The sequence below is a fragment of the Leptonychotes weddellii genome, chromosome 16, assembly GCF_054177405.1.
Source record: "Leptonychotes weddellii isolate Sample4059 chromosome 16, ASM5417740v2, whole genome shotgun sequence".
Classification (NCBI taxonomy): Eukaryota; Metazoa; Chordata; class Mammalia; order Carnivora; family Phocidae; genus Leptonychotes; species Leptonychotes weddellii.
Window position 1 is genome coordinate 23,879,131 of NC_138384.1, and position 21,155 is coordinate 23,900,285.

At 43.0% G+C, this 21,155-nt stretch overlaps 1 protein-coding gene and 1 pseudogene across 1 annotated transcript; one reads left to right on the top strand and one right to left on the bottom strand.

The window, feature by feature from the left end:
- The first annotated feature begins 916 nt into the window (after positions 1–916).
- On the top strand, positions 917–18,340 carry GINS3 (GINS complex subunit 3). The gene is made up of 7 exons (XM_006732795.3): positions 917–946; positions 3,950–4,059; positions 5,521–5,562; positions 5,821–5,913; positions 8,625–8,878; positions 14,997–15,230; positions 16,835–18,340. Exons 4-7 carry the CDS (start codon positions 5,871–5,873, stop codon positions 17,063–17,065), a joined length of 762 nt encoding a protein of 253 aa, XP_006732858.2. The 5' UTR covers positions 917–946; positions 3,950–4,059; positions 5,521–5,562; positions 5,821–5,870; the 3' UTR covers positions 17,066–18,340.
- LOC115940754 (U6 spliceosomal RNA) lies at positions 1,109–1,208 on the bottom strand (annotated as a pseudogene).
- Positions 18,341–21,155: the final 2,815 nt, after the last annotated feature.

Genomic DNA, 21,155 nt, shown 5'->3' on the forward strand with positions numbered 1-21,155 from the left:
AAAAAAAAAAAAAAAGTTGCCATGAGACCATTGGGCCCTCCAGCCACAAATTATTTACTTTTCTTTCACTTGTAAAAGACACGCACCCTTTTCTAGGACTTCTGCAAAATCTCATCCCATTATGACATCAGGATCAGGTTCTTCAAGAGATGCCTTTCCTTATCCTCGGTGACTTGTGAAGCTTCTGTTGGACCACATCCTTAGGAGTAGAAGCATACCTCCGAGATATTACAGGTTCAGTTCTGACCACCCCAAAAGAGCGAGTCAAATGAACTTTTTGGTTTCCCAGTGCATAGAACATTTATATTTACACTATACTGTAGTCTATTAAATGTGTAATAGCATTATCTAAAGAATGTATTAATTAAAAAATACTTTATTGCTAAAAAATACTGACCATCATCTGAGCTCTCAGCAAGTCACAATCACTGATCACAGATCACCGTAACAAATATAATAATAATGAAAAATTTTGAAATATTGTGATAATTACCAATATGTGACACAGAGACATGAAGTGAGCAAATGCTGTTGGGAGAATGGCACCAACAGACTTGCTCAATGCAGAGTTGCCATAAATCTTCAATTTGCAAAAAAAAACCAAACAAATCTTGCAAAGCACAATAAAATGAGGTATACCTGTATTAGAAGCACTGCTGTCTAGCTGAGAGGAGCTATAAATCATGCCCTTAAGACTCTCAGAGAGCTTTTTGTACACCTGAGTGGATTACAAAGAACCATCTTGTGTTTCTGAGGTCATAAACATACATCTTACAGTCAGGTACCAGATTCCCCCAAACAGTGTTTTATTGGTTGGTGCCCTTGTAGAATGGTCCACATTCTGACTTTGTCTACTTGTTTCCTCTTGGTATCTTTCTCACAGCGCCCCCACCCCCAACCCAACTCCCATATTTCCTGTGACGTCTAGACGCTTGCTTGGATTCAGGTTGGTATCATAGGTGAGTCAGCACACATACTGCAGAGACTGTCCCACTGTTCATATGTTAGGTTTGAGCACTTCCGTATGGTGGTGACTAGCAGATCTCTCCACTGTAAAAGTTCATTTTCCTCTTTGTGATTAGCGTGTAATATATGGGGTAATACTATGAAAAATATGGAATGCTTCACAAATTCACATCATCCTTGTAAGGGTCCATGCTAATCTTTCTGACATCCTCCCAATTTTACTCTGTGCTCTGCAAGTAAGCCCTGGCCTTTAAGGTTAAATGAAGTCATAGGAGTGGGGCCCTAATCCAATAGTACTGGATTAGCATCCGTATAAGAGGAGGAAGAGAGGGGCGCCTGGGTGGCTCAGTCAGTTAAGCATCCAACTCTTGATTTCAGCTCAGGTCATGATCTCAGAGTCGTGAGATGGAGCCCCTCATCAGGCTCCATGTTCGTCATGGAGTCTGCTTATCCCTCTCCCTCTGTTCCCCTTCTCTCTCTCTCTCTCTCAAATAAATAAATAAAATCTTTAACTAAAAGAAGAGGAAGAGACAGCAAGGAGTGCATGCACAGAGGAAAAGCCATGTGAGGACACAGCAAGAAGGTGGCCATCTGCAAACCAAGGAGAAGAGCCTCTGGAGAAACCAACCCTGCTGACACCTTGATCTTAGACTTATAGCCTCCAGGCCTATGAGAAAAATTTCTGTTGGTTAAGCCATCCAGTCTGCAGTATTTTGTTATGGTGGTCCTAGCAAACTAATACACAGTTCTTAGAAGACACCTAAGACTTAATGAGAAATTTAGATTTTATTCTGTAACCAACAGGGGGTGATTTGGGTTGTAAGATGGGAGTAACAGGATCAGATCTTTTGGACAGGAAGATCACTGCCAGAGAAGCACAAAGGAACTTTGGAGCAAGGAGAGAGTAGAGACAGAGAAAAAAACAGTCAGGAGGGATTTTAAGAGTATGGGTGAGAAATGATGAGGACTTGAACAAAAGCCATTGGACAGACAAAGCAATGGTAAGAAGGTAGAATCAGCAGAATGTATTGACCAGTTGGACATGGGGAAGCAAGAAAGGAAGCAATACTGAATTCTCCCAGGTTCCTGATTGGGTAGTGATTGTAGTACACATTTATTTGTTTCCTACCCAGCCTTCCCCATCCTAAGAACACTCCAGAATTGACCCCAAACCTTCCCTATTGTGCAGCCCATGTGCTTTGGGGAAGCTCACCCTATCTCCACTAATGGTGGGTTTGGACTGACTTATACTAATTAGCACATTCCATTGGTCTGGCTATAGTTTTGGGTTCAGGAGTGAGCATGTGGTCTAAACATGCCAATGAAGGGGAATGTCAGAACTCTAAATTGGATGGCTCAGACTGAATGCTCTCCCCCACTGAACAAGAACAAGGAAGCTTGTAGGCTTGACTTAACTGGCAAACATTTTGTGACCCCAGGGGAATGAGCCATACACTGGAGCTGACTATAGGCAGAGCAAAGCAAAGATAGATCCCCAGAGACACCCTTGGGCTGTTGGATCAACTGACCATGAAGTCCTGGGCTCTCCAGTGATGGAGTCTTAAGTGATGGAGTCTTAAATCCCCTGATGTTTAAGCCGGTTTGAATTGAATTTTGCTGTTCCTTGCCAGATAGATACAGGTAATCAGGTAAATGGTGGAGCCATTAACTCGCATATGCAAGGCAAAAGGAGGGGCCCCTTTGAAAGGAAAGAACTTTCATCTTGAACCTTCACAATCTTACCTCTTCGCTCAGAGTTGATCCTTGGGTCTGGAATGACCCCCTTCTCACATCTGTGGGCCTGCTAAAAAAGTCCTCCTCACACCCAGAGGCCCCATTCTTATGCACCTTCCTTTGTAAAGCCTTCGTGAACCCCTATTCTGTCCAGGTCAGAATTCACCACTCTTTCTGAGATTCCATAATATTTTGGACACAGTTCTATCATAGCTTTTTATCAACTCATGTTACTATTTCCTCCACTGGGCGCCAACCTCCTAGACAGTCCAGGACACATCATATTCTTCTTCATGTCCACACCAGTAGCCCTGCAGCCTCTGAGCAGCTCGATGAATGAATGATAGCTCTTCTTCCCCATATTCTTCTCATACTAATGAATTTACCTGCCACTCCACCCACTTTGGACTGAGGGAAACTCTGGCTATCAGATCATGGATTAAATTATATAAAAAAAGTTGAAAATATAGGAACGTGAGGAAGGGGTATTTTTATGGAACTGGGAATACAGAAAAAGAAAAGTTGGATAAAATAAGTACCTCGATTATAATGATGTGATCACTGCTCCTTTGCCAAGTTAGGAGGGTGACACACACACTGAATCTCTCTGGATATATGAGATGGGTTTACAATGTCTCCTAGTACTGCTGAAGACTGTGGGAAGAATCTAAAATCAGCACTACCCACACATAAGGTCGCATCATGCCTATCAGTTTATTTTGATCTCATTGAAGGCGTTTTGGAGCAGTGCTCAAGAAATAGCTCAACCAAAAGAACATTTAAATTATGTAAAAATGAGCTCCAGTGATTTAAATCCATTAACCTTACATAATAAAATTTCAAACATAGTACTGTAATTTCAAAATACGAAAAAAAAAAAACCCTTTAATAATTTGAACTCAGAGGAGATAAGTTGTATCTGAATCTTCGCGGAAAAAAGTTGAAGAATACCGATCTTCCTCTACAAGTCCATTTGGAAATGTGAATTGCGGGGGAGGCAAGTGTAGCCAAGCCTAGATCGATGAGGATAATAATGAATGATGATAGCCTTGAGCCTCAGAGTGCGTGCTATGTGCCAGGTGTTATCTGAGGTGCAGAGGACACAGCAGTGAACAGACACATCTGAATAATGATGGTGAGAAGGACATTTACTGAGCTCTTGCTATGTATGGGCCAGGCCCTGAGCTAAGTGCTCTGCGTATATTGGCTCATTCATTCCACTCCTACCATTATTGTCTCCATTTTACAGGTGCAAAAACTAAGCTTCAGATAGGTAACTTCTCCAAGGTCACAAAGCCAACTGAAGTGGTGCAAGTAGGACTCTCTCCAGGCCTGTTGGATTCCAGAAGTCACACAGCAGTTAAGTATAAACGGTTGCTGGAAATGTTCCATGGGTAGGGGGCTAAGCCATTTTAAGTCCTGTTTGCTCCTTTTGCTGACACATTCCATATTTGCAGTTGGCGTGAAGGTAAAATTCAGTATAGTTCTACCAAAACTTCAACAACTTTAAATCAGGGGAGCTCAACCAATGAGTTTTCATCAGGGCATTTATCAACGACTTAAGTTCACGAATCTAGAAGATTATGCAACCTAATCTGTACCTTGGCAAACTATTTTTACCATTTTTTTTAAAAAAAAGATTATTTATTTTAGAGAGAAAGTGTGTGTGCACGAGTGGGGAGAGGGGCAGAGGGAGAGCGAGAATCTCAAGCAGACTCCCTGCTGAATTGGAGCCTGATTTGGGGAGATCACGACCTGAGCCAAAATCAAGAGTCGGATGCTTAACTGACTGAGCCACCCAGGCACCCCTATTTTTTTTACCACTTTAATTCAGTGTTCCCCCTGTTTCACTACTACCCTTTGTGACTTTCATAATATGTGCATACCACATGTACTATTATTTACTTAAGATTGATTCATTGTTTTTTGCTTAATGTTTTAAAGGAAAATAATATCACCACTCTAAATAAAGAACCACTAATTCATTCAACAAATATTTATGAAGTGCGTAATATGCACGAGGAAGTAGGGATATAGTAATTAAAAATACACCTCAGGAATCCCTGCCCTCGTGGAGCTAATGTTCAAGTAGGGGTGACGGATAAGAAACAAGTTAAAAAAGTAATATATATAGAACATAAGAGAGTGATAGTCCTAAAGGGAAAAAAAAAAAGAGAGAGAGAGAGGGTCAGTCAGGGAGGGCTAAAATTTTGGATAAGGTGGTGAGGGAGGCCTCACTGAGAAGGTGACTTTTGAATACAAAGACCTGAAAGGGACCACCCACGTGGAAATCCAAGAGAAAGGCAATCCAGGGGGTGGAAACAGACAGTGCCAAGCCCTGAGAAATCAGTGTGCCTGCAGCTTTCAACCATAAGGAGGTCATGGGCAGAGGCAAGACTAGACAGGAAACTGTTGCAAAAATCCATGCAAGAGATGATGTTGGTGTGGACCACAGTGATGAGAAATAATCAGATTGCTGATGGACCAGTTATAGAGTATAAGGGGAGATGAATAAAGAAAAACCCTAGAACTTTTGACCTAGGAAGCAGCTGGAAGGTTGGAGTCCAATATATTTCTTCTTCTTTTTTTTTAATCCCTCCATAGATCCTCCCCCATCCCCCGGATCTGGATTTCTGTCACTTGCGTCACAGTCTCCCCACTCAGAGGAAGAAATTTAGAAAGAACCAGTATAAAAAAAAAAAAAAGACTTAAAGTTGCTTTTGGTTTTGCTGATCTAAAGTCTGTGTGTGTCCCACGGTTCTAGGACTCTGCAATCTTGATGACACTGGGAAAGTTAGTATTGTTTGTTTTTTTTTTCAGGGATCCAGCAGACACCTTTGGAATACTGAAATTCTGTATAAGGTAAATACACTGAACACACTCTGAATATCATAAATATGCTGAAATCCTGTCTAGTGCAATTCTGGTTCATAGATTGATTGGCTGGGTAGTAAGGAACATAAGCTTTTGGAGAGAAAAGAAACATTCCTGGCTCTTAAAATACAGGCTATAAACAGATCTATATTTGACAAACTATGTACCACTTGTGTCAAGTGAATTAATGCAATTGTTTAGCATCATAAGCTCAAACTTTAATTTCACTTTTTCTGGCTTACTCAGTAGTTCAAAAAGAGGATAGATTAAACAGAGCAAAAATACACAAGCAGTGAATGAGTTTCATGGTGAGCCAAGACATCATGGAAGAAAAACAAGGTAATCTGGTTTTATCTTAAACACTGGCCTGTTACTTTAGTATTAAAATAGCTGTGGTATTTTTTGGTTTAGAGCCAATGGTCTCTGTACAAAAATAATGCCTTTCTTGGCACTGATAAATCATTAATCATCCATCTTAACGGTTTCAACATCAAAAATAGCTTACTGGCCTTGTCAGTAAATAACCTGCATTGCCTTCAATTAGACAAATTAACATATTCACTGTATCGACCCTATAGTCATTTCATGAAATTATAAATATTGACTATGAATTATGTTTACTTTTACATCGGATAGTGTAGCAAACTGAACATTTAAAATATGATAAAGTTAAAGGCTCTCCTGTAACTACCTCTAAATAGAACCTTAACTGAAGGTTCAAGGTGGTTTCTCCGCAGGGCTGCAGACCTACCTGTCTAGAGGCTCCTAGACTCCATCGTAAGTGCCATACCAAACTCATCTGTTACCCCAAATTGCCCATATTCCTGTGCTCTGTATATCTGTTAGTGACATCTCCATCCACTTGGTCAACCAGGTTAAAAACTCGAATCACCTTTGACCCCTCTCTGCCCTTTGCTTCCTATATCCAATTAGTTGCCAGGTATTGCCCCCTGAACTTCCAAACTGACGTCCCTGTATTGAATCTCTCCCTTCTTCACCCCACTGCGGGAATTCTCTTCTTAAAGCTCAGTTTTATGTTGTTACTTGCTCAAAAATCTTACTGTTTTCTATTTCCTATGGAATAGCCTAAACTCTTTAGCTCCCAAGGCTTTCTACAGTTTGGCCCTGATGCCCCCACCACCTCTTGTTTCGATTACACCAGGATTTAATTCATAAGGGTGACTGAGTAATGACAGAGTGGTCATTGCCATTGAAATAAGTTTTATTGCTCACCTTTCCCAAGAGAAGGGGGCACATTGTGCCATTTAAAGCCACACAGGGAAGTACCAGGGTCAGGAAGGAAGCAAAAGGAGTGAGAGGAGAGCATGACCCAGAGCCTCTATTGTGGTTTCTGCGGGAAGAAATGGGTGAGACAGAGTAGGCAAATTTAAGCGAGCTTAGGATGGGATACTTTGATTAATGTCAGTGGACTCTGGGCTATAAAAGGGGTTCTCACTGTCCAGTATTCAGCCGTGGGGTGATTTAGGGCAAGGGACCTGAGAGTTAAAGGAAGTGGTTGGGGATATAGGCTTTTGACTGTTTGGTTAACTGAAAGTGTGTTCACAGACAAGTTGTTTGTTACTCTAGGAATTAGCTCACCCAAAGAGGACAGCTCCTGGGGGGGGGGGGGCTAAAATCCCAAGATGTCACAGCATCTTAAAAAGCAAGGAATAAGAAACATGATTAATACACATCTCCCTTCCCATGAACCCTTTGCTCATAGCTCTACTAACCCCAGAAAATGCCCTTCTGTATGAAGTTCTACAGTGCATCTCTGAACACTGCCACTGCCCACACCTGTGACTGAAGAGCTACCAAGTCTGGTATCATGTAACTATAAACCGTAAACATAAAACTGCCAGTTATTTTACCAGCAAAAATAGGTTTATTTGGAAATAGCAGGGAATGGCCATCCGGCGCAAGCAACCTATGGCAAAACCAAAGACAAGATCAGAGAACACATGAGACTTGTCTCATTTATGGAGGAGAGGGGCACTTGGGGAAGCTGTTATAAAGTCCATTAGAGTAAAACAGAGGAGTTCAACGTACAGTGGCTTCTCATTGGCTGAGTTGTGGCTGTTTCTCATTGGCTGGGCCTTTGGAGGAAAGAAAACCTTTCTTCCTCTTGCTAAGGTAGTAAAATTGTATCCATGTGCAAGGTCCTTCTCTCCCTGTTGGATTTGTAATTGGCAAAGAGTGGTAGGGCATGAGAGCTCCCCCTGCTGAATCTCCCGACTCCATCTTAGTGAGGTTTCTCTTTATTAATTTTCACATAACCATGATCCCTTCCCTACCCCTTTCCCCCAACTAGACAAGCGATTGCACCTGACACGGGAACCCATCCAATCTATAGGGTGGCAGGCAACATATGACTGTTACGACCTTCTTCAAAAAGATAAACTGGGCCAATCAGATTGCCTCTTTTAAGGTTCAAATTAAGGCCATGAAAGGAGATTTCCAGCGAATGGTAAGGTGGACTGGGAGGCCCTGAAGTAAACTCAGGACCTTTGTGAGCCAGACATAGCCCAGTGCTTTCCCCCTCTCTCCTCCTACTCCATCCCTTACCCATGCCAAAATACTACAAATAGTCCATAACTCTCTGGGGCTAGTGCTGGAGGTTTTGTTCTGTAGAAAATAGGCCTGACTTGATCAAGCCTTAGACGGAGACCACAATGATGCCCTTTTATAAGACCCCAAATGTGTTGCAGTGTTTTTAACTTCATGTAAACATTTAAAGGACCACATAAACAATCTAGTACAAATGCATCCAGCAACTTCAATGGGCATTTCCAGCTCCTTTTTAAGGCTCCCACACTGAGCTCACACTCTGCGCGTTAGAAATCTTCCGGGGGCGGGTGGGGTACTGCGCCCCGCCCCTGATCACGTGGGACCAAGTCCGCAGGTTGTCGATTGCTTCTGCCTGGGCAAACCCTCCGGGATCGATTGCTCCAGTCTGGCCCGTCCCCGGAGCGGGAAAATTTTCAATCCAGCCTGGCGGCCGCAGCAAACCCCACACCTTTCACAATCCTGACCTGCGTCCGCTTTTTCAGGCTTTTACATCCCGGACTCCCGGCATCCCACCAGTGGAAACGGAGAAGTTCAAGCCGCCGCCGCTGCCATGTCCGAGGCTTATTTCCGGGTGGAGTCGGGTGCGCTGGGGCCTGAGGAGAACTTTCTGTCCTTGGACGACATCCTGATGTCCCACGAGAAGCTCCCGGTGCGCACGGAGACTCCCATGCCTCGCCTCGGCGCTTTCTTCCTGGAGCGGAGCGGAGGGGCCGAGACTGACCACGCGATCCCTCAGGTAATCCTTTAGGCGCGGGTTCCTCCTGAAAAGACTACAATTCCCGGTGGGCCTCGCGGCCGCGCCCGACCCGCACTGCCCCTTGGGATTTGTCGTTTTAGGGGGAAGCTGGGCTGTACGCACACACGAGTTCTATTGGCCGGTCTCAGCGCGCTGAAGTGGTTTCTTAGCTTTCGCCTCCTGTGTGAAACCAAATTTATGCTAGGTGGTCTCATTTCATTTTTGAAACTGTCCAAATTGAACAGTGTCCCCACCCGCCCCGTCCTGTGTCGAAGGCTTAAGGATTGGCTACTACTGACCGCTTCAGGATCGGGGTTCTGATCCTGTTTGGCTTCTGATACGTCTGGGAACCGCAAATTGCTAGATTGATTCCTGCGCAACGATGACGGTATCAGCAACTGTCTACCGAGGGCTTTAGTGCCGGCGTGGATGGGGTGGGGGAGGAAATTTTCCCATCTGTTACCCCTTTAATCCTTCAACGACCCTATAGTTAGATAGGGTTACGCAATAGGAATCTGAAGCTCAGAAAGGTTGTGTACCTTGCCCAGGGTCCCACTGCACATGGTGAGCTTGGGATTGGAGCCTGGAGCTGTAGGACTTCACACGCACGTCGGCCCCAGGAACGGGCTCGTCATGGTTATTTTGTTACCTCCTCTTTAACCTACCTTTTGTTTGGAAGGGTGTGTTAGTTTGGCGTGTTTGTTTTAGTTTTTATCAAAGTAATGCATGTACAAAGTTTTTTTTTTTTTTTAAGATTTTATTTATTTATTTGACAGACACGGCGAGAGAGGGAACACAAGCAGGGAGAGTGGGAGAGGGAGAAGCAGGCTTCCCGCGGAGCAGGGAGCCCCACGCGGGGCTCGATCCCAGGACCTGGGATCATGACCTGAGCCGAAGGCACGCGCTTAACGACTGAGCCACCCAGGCGCCCCTGCATATACAAAGTTTTAAAGGTCAAATGGTACCAACAAATGTATAACAAAAAATAGTGGGCCCTGCCTTGCTTTCCCCCACTTTTCCTTGCTCCACCCGGTCTGTCGACTTTTTAAATAGTTTCTTTAGGATTTGCCTCTGTGTTTCTAAATAATAGTCTTAAGCTTGTTTTCTTGTCTTAAAAAATTAAGACATTATTTCTGGGCTTTGCATTATAGTAGATAAGGATTTTGTTCTCGTACATACTGCTGAGCAGAGATGTGCTGCCCATACTTTATTCATATTGCCTTCGTTTTACCAAATGTCCTTTTTGTGTTCCGGGATTCCATCCAGGCCACCCCATTGCATTTAGTATCCCATCTCCTTAGGCTGCTCTTGGCTGTGACAGTTCATCAGATTTTCCTTGTTTTTAATGACCATGACAGTTTTGTGGGGTGCTGGTCAGATAATTTGTGGAATGTTCCTCAGTTGGGATTTGTCTGATATTTCCATCATGGTCAGACTGCAGTGACAGTTTTTGAGGAAGATCACAGAGGTAAAGTGCCATTTTTATGACATCATATCAAGGATGCATACTGTCAGCATGGCTTATCACACTGATAGGAACCTCGATCACCTGGCTGAGGTAGTGTTTGTCAGGATTCTTCACCATAAAGTTACTTTTTTCCAGGGCGCTTGGGTGGCTCAGCTGGTTAAGCATCCAACTCTTGATTTCGGCTCAGATCATGATCTCAGGGTCGTGGGATTGAGCCCAGAGTTGGGCTCTGTGCTCGGAGTGGAGCCTGCTTAGGATTCTCTCCCTCTCCCTCTGCCCCTCCCCACCTCTCTCTCTCTTTCTCCCCTGCTCTCTCCTTCTCAAAAAAAAAAAGTTACTTTTTTCCACCTTTCCATACTGTTCTCTTTGGGAGGGAGTCATTATGCACAGCCTCACATAAGGAATGGGGAGTTATGCTCTATTCTTTGAGGGCAGAGTGTCTACATAAATTATTTGGAATTTGTGGGAGATTTGTGTAGGAGGGTTTTTAATGACATATTTAATTTCATTCCTAGATGTAGGACTATTCAGATTTTCTGTTTCTTCCTGTGTTTCTCTTGGTACATTGTTTTCTCCCCTAGGAATTTGACGATTTCATATAAATTTCCAAATGTAACAGTATAATGTTCAAAATATCCTTTTACTATCTTTCTGACATCTGTAGGATTATATTGATGTCTTGGTTTTTATTCTTGATATGGAGAAATTATGTTCCTTTCATTATTCTTGCTAGGAGTGTATCAAATGCATTAGTCTTTTACTTTTTTTTTTCAAATTTTTATTTAAATTCTAGTTAGTTAACACACAGTACAATATTAGTTTCAGGAGTAGAATTCAGTGATTCATCACTTACATACAGTACCTGGTGCTCCTCACAAGTGCCCTCCTTAATGCCCATCCCCCATCTAGCCCACCCCCCACCTACCTCCCTCCAGCAACTGTCAGTTTGTTCCCTGTCGTTAAGAATCTGTTTTGGTTTGTTTCCTTCTCTCTCTCTTTTTTTCCCCCTCCCATATGTTCATCTGTTTTATTAGTCTTTTAAAAGAACTAACTTATAGCTCTGTCAGTTTTCTTCTTTGTACCTTTGTTTTCTAAGTCATTAAGTTCTTATAATTAGTTCTTTCCTGCTACTTTCTTTGGGCTTAATTTTGTATTGTTTCCCACCCCCCACAATCCTGCCCATGCATTTTGAGATGGGTCCCCGGGTCCTTGATTTTTCAGCCTTCCTTTATGCGTTTTTTAGCTCTACATTTCCTCTGAGCACAGCTTTAACTGCATTCCACAAGTTTTGATTTCTTGTGTTTTATTTTCATATCAGTGAGTTCAAAATAATTTCTAATTTCCATTGTGATTTCTTCTTTGACTCATGATTATTTAGAAGACCAGTGCTTAATTCCAAACATGTTGGGATTTCGCTCTTCATCTTTTTTATTTTTTATTTCTAGTTTAATTCATTCCACTATGGCCAGAGAATGTAGTCTGAAAAATTTCAGTCATTTGAAAGTTAAGGCTTGTTTTATACTGCAGCATAAAATCCATTTAGCCATTCTGTATGCACTTGAACAGATGTGTGTTATGAAGTCATGGTGTGTGATAAATAATGTAAGTTAGATCAAGTTTGCTATTTGTTTTGTTGAGGTCTTCTATATTTTTACTGGGGTTTTTTTGCTATTATTTATCTAAAGAGATATGCCAAAGTCTCCCGCTATGATTATAGATTCGTCTGTTTCTCCTTTTACTTCTGTCAGTTTAGACAGATACCTATCTCTTTCTTGTGGATATGATGATCCTTTTGTTATTGTCAGATGTCCCCTTTATCTCTAGTATGCTCCTTTCTTTTGACTACTATTTGCATGGCATTTTTTCAACCTTTCTGTTTCTTTATATTTAAAATACATCTCTTTTAAGCAGCATATAGTTGGGTTTTGGTTTTATTCGGTTAGACAATTTTCCAATTGGTGTATTTAATTTGTTTACATTTAATTTAATTATTGATATATTTGTGTTTACTTTTGCCTTCCTATTTTTTACTTTGTGTCCTGCATTTCCTTATTTCTTCCTGGGATCATTTTCATTCTCCCTTCAAGATTTCCTTACTCTGTGTCTTCTGGTGATAAATTCTCCATTTCTGTCCATACAAGGGGTCCCCAAGACCAACCCCAGGTTTGATGATTCACTAAGAGAACTCAAAGGACTCAGCCTACAGTCATTCTTATGTTTAAATTTTAATACAATAAAAGGATACAGAGTAAAATCAGCAAAGGGAAAGGGTATGTGGGATGAAGTTTGCAGAAAGCTGGACACAAGCTTCCAAGAGTCCTGTCCCAGTGGAGTCACACAGGATGCACTGATTTTCTCCAATAATGCATTATGACAACATGTGTGAAATATTAGTGTACCAGGGAAGCTCATTAGAGACTCAGTACCCAAGGCTAGTTACATAGGCACTCTACCTAACATATACCTAACATATACCAAGAGTCCAGGCTCCCAGAAGAAAAGCAGGTATTCAACATAAACCACATTGTGCAAACTGTTTAAGCACAATGAGACGCTCGTATCCATTCTGAGAATAGTGGGAACCCTCCTGAAACCCAGGTACCAGGACACCCACCAAGGACCAACCTTGCAAGCAGGCCCTTCCTTCTAAGGAGGGCAGTCTTGGGCTTGCTCTGTTAACTTTCTGCATGTTTCCTGTGTGAAAATGCCTTTATTTTCCCTTTGCTTTTAAAGGATATTTTCACTGGGTATAGAATTTTAGATTTGCAGTTATTTCAGGCCTTTTTAAAAGATGTCATTCTAGGGCACCTGGGTGGCTCAGTCGGTTAAGTGTCTGCCTTCAGCTCAGGTCATGATCCTGGGGTCCTGGGATCAAGCCCCACATCAGGCTCCCTGCTCAGTGGGGAGTCTGCTTCTCCCTCGCCCTCTGACTGCTGCTCCCTCTGCTTGTGCTATCTCTCAAATAAATAAAATCTTTTAAAAAATAAATAAATAAAAGATGTTGTTCCATTTTCATTGTTTTGTGTCTTCCATCATTTCAGTTGAGGGGTTGGCTTTGACTCTTTTAGCTCTTTTTGTAAAGGAGATGTGTTCTCACCCCCACCAGCAGTGCTTTCTGAGATTTTCTCTAGGTCTTCATCTTCCAGCAATTTGAGTAAGATATGCTGAGTTGTGGTTTTATTAGTATTTTTCCTACTTGGTGTTCATAATATTCCTAGAGTCTGTGATGTGATATCTCTTTAATTTTGGAAAATCCATGGCCATTGTCTTTTCACATACTTCCTTTGCTTCAATTTATTCCTCCTCTCTTTCTGGGCTTCAAATTACATGCAGGTTAGACTCCATTTCTTTTTCTTTCTTTCTTTCTTTCTTTCTTTCTTTCTTCCTTTCTTTCCTTTCTTTCCTTTCTTTCCTTTCTTCCATATTCCATAGTCGACTTCTCATGTTCTTTTCTGTATTTTCTTTCTATGCTTCAGTTGGATATTTTCTATTCACCCTTTTTTCAATTCATGACCCTCTATCTGTGTCAAATCTGGTAAGCCAGTCAAATGTGACTTAATCTATTGAGTTCTTCTTTTTTTTAAGTGGAGAGGGGCAGAGGGAGAGAGAGAATCCCAATGGGCGGCTCAGTCTCATGACCCTGAGATCATGACCTGAGCCCTGAGATCATGACCTGAGCTGAAATGAAGAGTCGGATGCTTAACCGACTGAGCCACACAGGTGCCCCTCCCCCGCATTGAGTTCTTAAAGTTCAATTCTTGGATTTCTCAGATCTGGAATTTCCATTTGATTTTTTAAAATTTATTTTAAAGTTGGTACCTAATTACTCTTGATATTTGGTACAGAAATTGGACTTAATTGTCTCTCTATCCTTTTTTTTTTCAAATCTTGGTCCCTTATGTTCTGGCTGCTTTGGCAGCCTTGAACTCAACATTTGTCTCCCCAGCCCTGGGAGGTTGGCTAAAAGCTCTGCTCACACACACTGCAAAGCTGAGTCCACCTTTTGCGACAGTTCTGCTCTGTGAGAGTTCTATGCTGTTGTTACCTCTTTCAACTTAGTTAGGTTTGACTTTTATTTTTTTGGATATTTCTCTTAATTTCTGGTTGGTCGTGGCTACCTCACCATATTTTCCAATTCTGCTAAGGCTTTAAAAATATAGAGAGATTTATCTTTTCTGCCATCTCTGAAGTGGGATACAGAGGAGCTGTGGTCTGAGCTCAGGCTGATCCTGTTTTTCCTTATAGCCCCCAGCACCCAGGGTGGTGCTTCTTCGCACATAGTAGGCCCCCAATAAGTGTATATGAGGAATAGATATTGAATATTCAAAGAAAGCAGAAATGTTTATTATATTTCTGAAGTGTCTGCAATTGGAAGTTTTTATTTATGTGAGTTAGAAAACTTTCCCTTTATACCACATTTTTGTTCTGTACTATATATGCTTTTGTTGAATAAATCCATTTCTCTCACCATTCCATCATGACATAAAACTTCAGTTTTTCAGCTCATAACTAGATCTTCTGCGTGTGATAGCCCTGCCCCCAAATAGAATAGGCACCACTGATATTTGCCCAGAGCGTGTGTATTTCCTTTCTGCTGCACACATTTACTATGTGATTTATCGTTAAAACTGGCATTCTTGTCTGATGCAGGGCTCAAAGCTTGAACTCCCCTTGTGGCTGACAAAGGGACTTTTTGACAACAAGCGGCGGATCCTTTCTGTGGAACTTCCCAAGATCTACCAACAAGGTTGGAGGACGGTGTTCAGTGCTGATGCCAATGTGGTGGACCTCCACAAGCTGGGGCCCCATTTCTATGGGTTTGGCTCCCAGCTCCTGCATTTCGACAGTCCAGAGAATGCAGACATTTCCCAGTGTCTCCTGCAGGCAAGTGATTGACCTGAAAACCTAGGGCCCTGCACGTGCGCCAGGAGCCCATGTGGCAGCCAGCAGACTTCACTGTTCCCCAGGGAAGAGTATCATTTATACAATTAGTTTATTCGTTTTTCCACATCAGCCGACAATTAGACTGGGTTTATACATACTTAAAAATGATTGGTCTGCAGCTCTCCATATTTGCTTGTTTAGAGTTGGGACCAACAGGAAGTCCTAGAAATAAGAAAGGGATGATGGTTGATCACAGGGGATGGGCACGCAAATGCACCAGCCCAGCCCCGGGACGGGCCTGAGGGCTCCTGTCAGGAATGCGCATGTTGCTTGCTCTGGGGTTAAGACGTGTGTCATTTGGTCAAGCTGCTTGACCTCTCTAAGCTTCTCAATTTTTCACCTGTTAAGTGGAGATATAATAGTGCCATAATTATCGCACCACAGTGAGATTATGTTGTGCTATTTCATAAATGGTATCTATTACTGTTATGTTCTTATGTTATGGACAAGACAGTGTTATACACATAGTACCATCCTTTACGATATGACCTTATTTTAACTTTTTATTCTGCTAATATGAGAAGAGACCACCTTTTCTACCTGTTTTATTCCCTCATTTCTAGCTTTATAAGCACTGGTGGCTGAAGACACATTTTCTCCCCAGATCGTGCACATGCTTTCCATCAGGCTCAAGGCTTAATTGGGGTAACGTGTACCGGTGGTTTTTAATGTGGATAGTTAAGAAAAACTTCATTGCTCTCCATTCAGATAAGGAAGCCAATACACAGACTATAGACCGTTGGAGCTTAGGAAACTCTTGTGAGCAGAAAGCTAAAAATGAGAAAGACCCATTTGTCTTACAGTGTCTCCAGGACATGTTCTTGAACTGGAACACTGCCCTTTGCTAGTGAGTTCCACGTTTTCTTTTCCCATCGCTGCTTTGAAGTCCTATAAAGTTGTTTATACATAAGGTGACGTCACCATGAGGCAGTGGAAGAAACTGAAGCCGGGGCTCATGGCTTGGTCTCGGAGCCCTGGGGTAGAGTGACACCCCTAGATCACATGTGTCTCTGTCCTGCTCTCAGACTGAAAAAAGTAGAAAATGCGTTCAATTAGATCAGGAGTCTTCTCTGTTGAAACCTGCACGTGTCACAGTACATTATTATGGCCTTTGTCACTAATAACAATAACGCGTAATGCTTTTCAAGGAGCTTCCTCTTGCCAGCCATTTGCAAGATGCTCTGCGTGTGTTCCTTCATTGGTTTCCCTAACAACCCCTTGGATTTTCCTAACAGTCCATTTCACAGACGGGGAAATCGAGGCATGGTGACGTGAAATAACTTCCTCGAGTGGTAAAGGCACCTCAGACCTCCTTCCGACTGAGTCCTACACCAAAGTCTTTCCCTTCGTGACATCTAAGTGTTCAGGGATGGTGCGCCTGGCTGGCTCAGTCGGTGGAGCATGCGACCCTTGATTTCAGGGTTGTGAGATCGAGCGAGCCCCACTTGAACTTGGTGTAGAGATTACTTAGAAATAAAATCTTTAAAACGAAAAGGTTCAAGGGTAAGAACGGATCTGAATTCTCTCACTCCCTTCTCCTTCAGACATTCATTGGACGCTTTCGCCGCATCATGGACTCCTCCCAGAACGCTTACAATGAAGACACTTCGGCACTGGTGGCCAGGCTGGACGAGATGGAGAGGGGCTTGTTTCAAACAGGACAGAAAGGACTGAACGACTTCCAGTGTTGGGAGAAGGGGCAGGCTTCTCAGATCACAGCCTCCAGCCTCGTTCAGAACTATAAGAAGAGAAAACTCACTGACATGGACGACTGAAGGCCAGAAGAACACAGAAGTGCTCCCACTGGAGGGAAACACCCTGTGTGTCCTTGATAGGAGCCTCGTTGACCTTGTATAGGACCAGAACCATGTCCCATGTCCTGACTTATTTCCCGCAGCCGTCCCGGAAGTGGTACCATCTGGTTGGGGAAGGACGTGCCAGAGGATGTCCCTGGCCTATAAGGCACACGAGACTGTCCCACCCTGCTGACCCACAGCCCAGGCCTACTTACCCCATGAACCCCTAGCCGGGGAGACACCAAAGTCCTTCATAAAGAAGGATGGTTAATACATGCATCAAAGTACAGTTGGAACTGGGATCTCTTATACCCGGGAGTGTGACAGCCTCCAATGTCCAGTTTCACTAGCTCCAAAGGACAGGTACAAATGGGCCATCTCCGCCTGCTCACAAATGTTCTCTGGAGCTTAACTGCCCCATCTTCCTCGTGGGTGCTCAGAGGACAGCACTCCCAGGATGCCGGCCTTACTTGTGTCCCCTGCCTGTGGGGAGTTACCCCAATTTCCAAAGACAGTTGCCAAGAATAAAGAAGAAAAAGGAGAAGGCAGATGAGTGGTGAGGCTTTTACTAAAGGGAAAGCATTGCTTTCCTCGTCTGTCATCGGGGCTTTGGGGTCTGGACGTCACAGATCTCTGCAGTCAGCCTGGATGGGAAATGGTTAACCCAAGTCTGGCTTTTGTCTGGAGATCTTCAGAGCCACCTGCACAGCAGTTCCTTCCCTCCCTAGAAAAGCTGCCAGGGAGTCATTTGGAATCGCAAAGTAGTTATTAAAGGGTGTTAACCAGCCCTTCTTACACTGAAAGCTGGACTTTAGGGTGGCTGGTTAGGAAGGGCCCCGTTTGAGAAGCTTCATGTGGCAAATGTAAGTAGGCAGGAGACCTTGACGATGTTTTTCCTCTTCAGTAAATTCAGCAGCGTTATTACCTGGAGGATTCCTCACCATTTACTGAGGATCTGTTTCAGCAAGCACAGAGCTCTTCCCTGGAGATCAAGGCAGAAACCTGGGGCTGAGTAAGAAGCATCATTCCCTGCAGGCCACCCCGTTCAAAGGGTCGTTGTCTCCGCATTGACTTCCCACAATGAGTGACAGTTGTCTTTGTCATTAGAAATTATAGAGGGATTTGGGGATCCAGATTGTGCAGATGTCTCCCTGCAAACTTAGAATTTTTAAAATGCATGTTTCAAGATGGAACCAATGTTTTTATAATTTGATTTTGGTGCTAAATAAATGATCCGTTTTGCACATGAATACATTTTGTACAAGTACTATTTCTGTAACTTGAGTAGTACAGATGATCAGACAAAAGTGATCAGAGAATTTTGTCTTTGATCGTATCCGGCAATAATGCACAACTAAATCCATGTTTTAGTGGCTGCTCTTTGTTTTGCACCAGACTCATGAATATGAGGGACGTCCTCTGTAGGGACGAGATGTGTTCCAGAAAGGTGGGCCTTCCATCGCTAGCACAGCATTGACATACAGCCAGGACCCCGGGCACGATTCATAGTCAGAATGAGAAAAGCGTATTATTTCATTTGGGATTCACTCTATTCACAGATAGCTTTGTATTAAAGTCTATCCTAAGGCTGCTGCCATTTTTTTCTCTTATTGGGAAAAAAAAAATTGTGCAGGAGTCACATGCCGGGAATAAGTGGGTATGCATGTGCAGAATTTATTCCCTGTTTTACATTTTGAACAGATTATTATAAGTAGCTTTTGAAACCTATTTCCAGTTACAAGGTTGCCTTTAAGTCTTTCAATTACTGCCCCTCTACCCTGTAGTCCTCCCCAAATTAGGCTTATAGATTACTATTTGATCCCTTCAAAGAGGTGAATTTTTCAAAACGAGTCCACAAATGACTCAAATAGCAAATTGCTCTTAAAATCAAGTGGGGAAATGTGTATCCTTTCCCCCTAAGGCTCTGTTCCCGGGTAACTCTGGTCTTAGTTATATGCAAAGACCTCACCATATTCAGGTTTTTCCCTGGGATCATCTGGGCTGCCAGGGGAGTGGGGCAAGTCTTGGTCTCCTGAGTCCATCCCTCCTGCTCTCTTTGACCTCTGAACTTTGGACAGCCCCAGGCTCAGTCCTCGGGTCTCTCCTAGCCGTTCTCACTTCCGAGAGCATCTTCTCCCATCTCAAGCTTTAAATACCATCTATGTGCTGTTGACTGCCCGAAATTTGATCTCCAGCTCAGACCCCTCCCTCCAACTCCAGACTTGGATCCAGCCACCTGCTTGACATTTCTATTTCAACATCTGACCTAACATGGCTGAAATGGAGCTGATCTTCCTCAGTCTGCTCCTCCTATAATCTTTCTCTTCTCTGTTTCTGACAATGCCATCCTTCCCTGTTGCACAGGACAAAAACCTGGGTGCCTCCTTGGCCCTGCCCTTCCTCTCCATGTCTTTTGGGTCTACCTTCAAATCACCTGCACAGTCTAACCACGTCTTTCCCACCTCCAGTCTTGCACTGGATGGTTGTGGTCGCCTCCCAACTGCCCCCCTGCATCCACCCTCCACCCCACCCTGAGACTTACCACTGTAGCAGCCAGAGTGGTCTTGTTCAAAAATAAATCAGATCTTACTCATTCTCAGCTCAAAACCCTCCCATCTCCAAGAAAAAGGTCATTCTGCCATCCCAGCCCCTTTCGTTAAGAAGGTCACTTAATCCCCGTGATATGGTATAGAAATTTTTTTAATTTATTTTTTTAAAGATTTACTTATTAGAGAGAGAGGGTGAGCAGGAAGAGGGGCAGAAGGAGAGAATCTCCAGCAGAATCCCCACTGAGCACGGAGCCCGATGCAGGGCTCAATCTCAAGACCCCGAAATCATGACCTGAGCTGAAATCAAGAGTATGACGCTTAACCGACTGAGTCACCCAGGCTCCCCTGGTGTAGAAATTTTTTAATGCTTCTGTAGCAGAAGTAATTTGTTTCTTATTTTAAATAAAAATTTCACATTCTGCCTAAGAGATTTCTCAGTATCTTGCAGAGTTTCTCATTAATCTCTCAGCACCACTGGACCTGAGAAGTTTCTGGAACACTGCATCTGGAGTAGTGCAATCAGAATGCAGAAGTATTGAGTGACTTGCTCAGGTCAGTCCCACTGTGAATCTATCTGTTCTCTTCTGTTCCCCCATCCTTCGAGAAACCCCAAAAGAGCTTTTCATCTTTATGCATGAAACAGTTGTGCTTAAATGAAAATACAATATTTTACACATCTTAGCAAAGGAAAATAACTGTGCAGAGGCCTGTGTGTTTCTGAAAGCAGATATCTTTGTGTTTAAAAGAAAAATCTATACTTGAGTAACTTGTTGAACAAAATGAAGGATAGATGCTTACCTATAAGAACCTTAATCTTAAAATCCTTACCTAGTATGGGTAAGCTGAAATTTTTAATTTAGATACAGATAATTCCTAAAAGACAGTTAAATACCCTAAAACCTAAAGAAAAGTGTCTGAATTTGGAGTTCTGTTGCTCACTCTTGATATCACTATTTTGAATGAGCAGTAAACCTCCCATCCTTAATGACTAGTGACTAAAATGTATATGAATCAAGGGGAAGCCTGAGACAATGTAGAACCATGCTCTCCTACTAAGAGCAAATGATTAACAAAAGTGACAGGCCCAGCCTGCCTTTGTTTGAGCTCATTTTGTTGATTTTTCCAGGCTTGTGCATTTCTGTCTAGCATGGAGACACTGAGACCCAGCTCACTTGCCTGGCAACCTTCCTTAGGACAGGAGCATTCTCCTTCCAGGGTACCCTCTCCCATTGCCTGTGCTGTGGTTTAGGGGAAGGTACAAATGGGGCTGACCCCCTCCCCCGAAGCCAGAGGTTTCCTTTGTGTGTCTGCTCTTCAGAGATCAGAGTCAAGTGTACTAACGGGGCACCATTCCACTAAACCTTCTGTATTTGGGAGTAGTATAGATTTCTACGACAGTGTGTGAAGATAGTATAGAGAGGCGCCCTGTATCCTTCACCCACCGTTCCCCCACAGCTTACGTAACCGTGTGCATTTATTAAACTCTGCTAACTTAAGCCACAGGCTTTATTCACATTTCA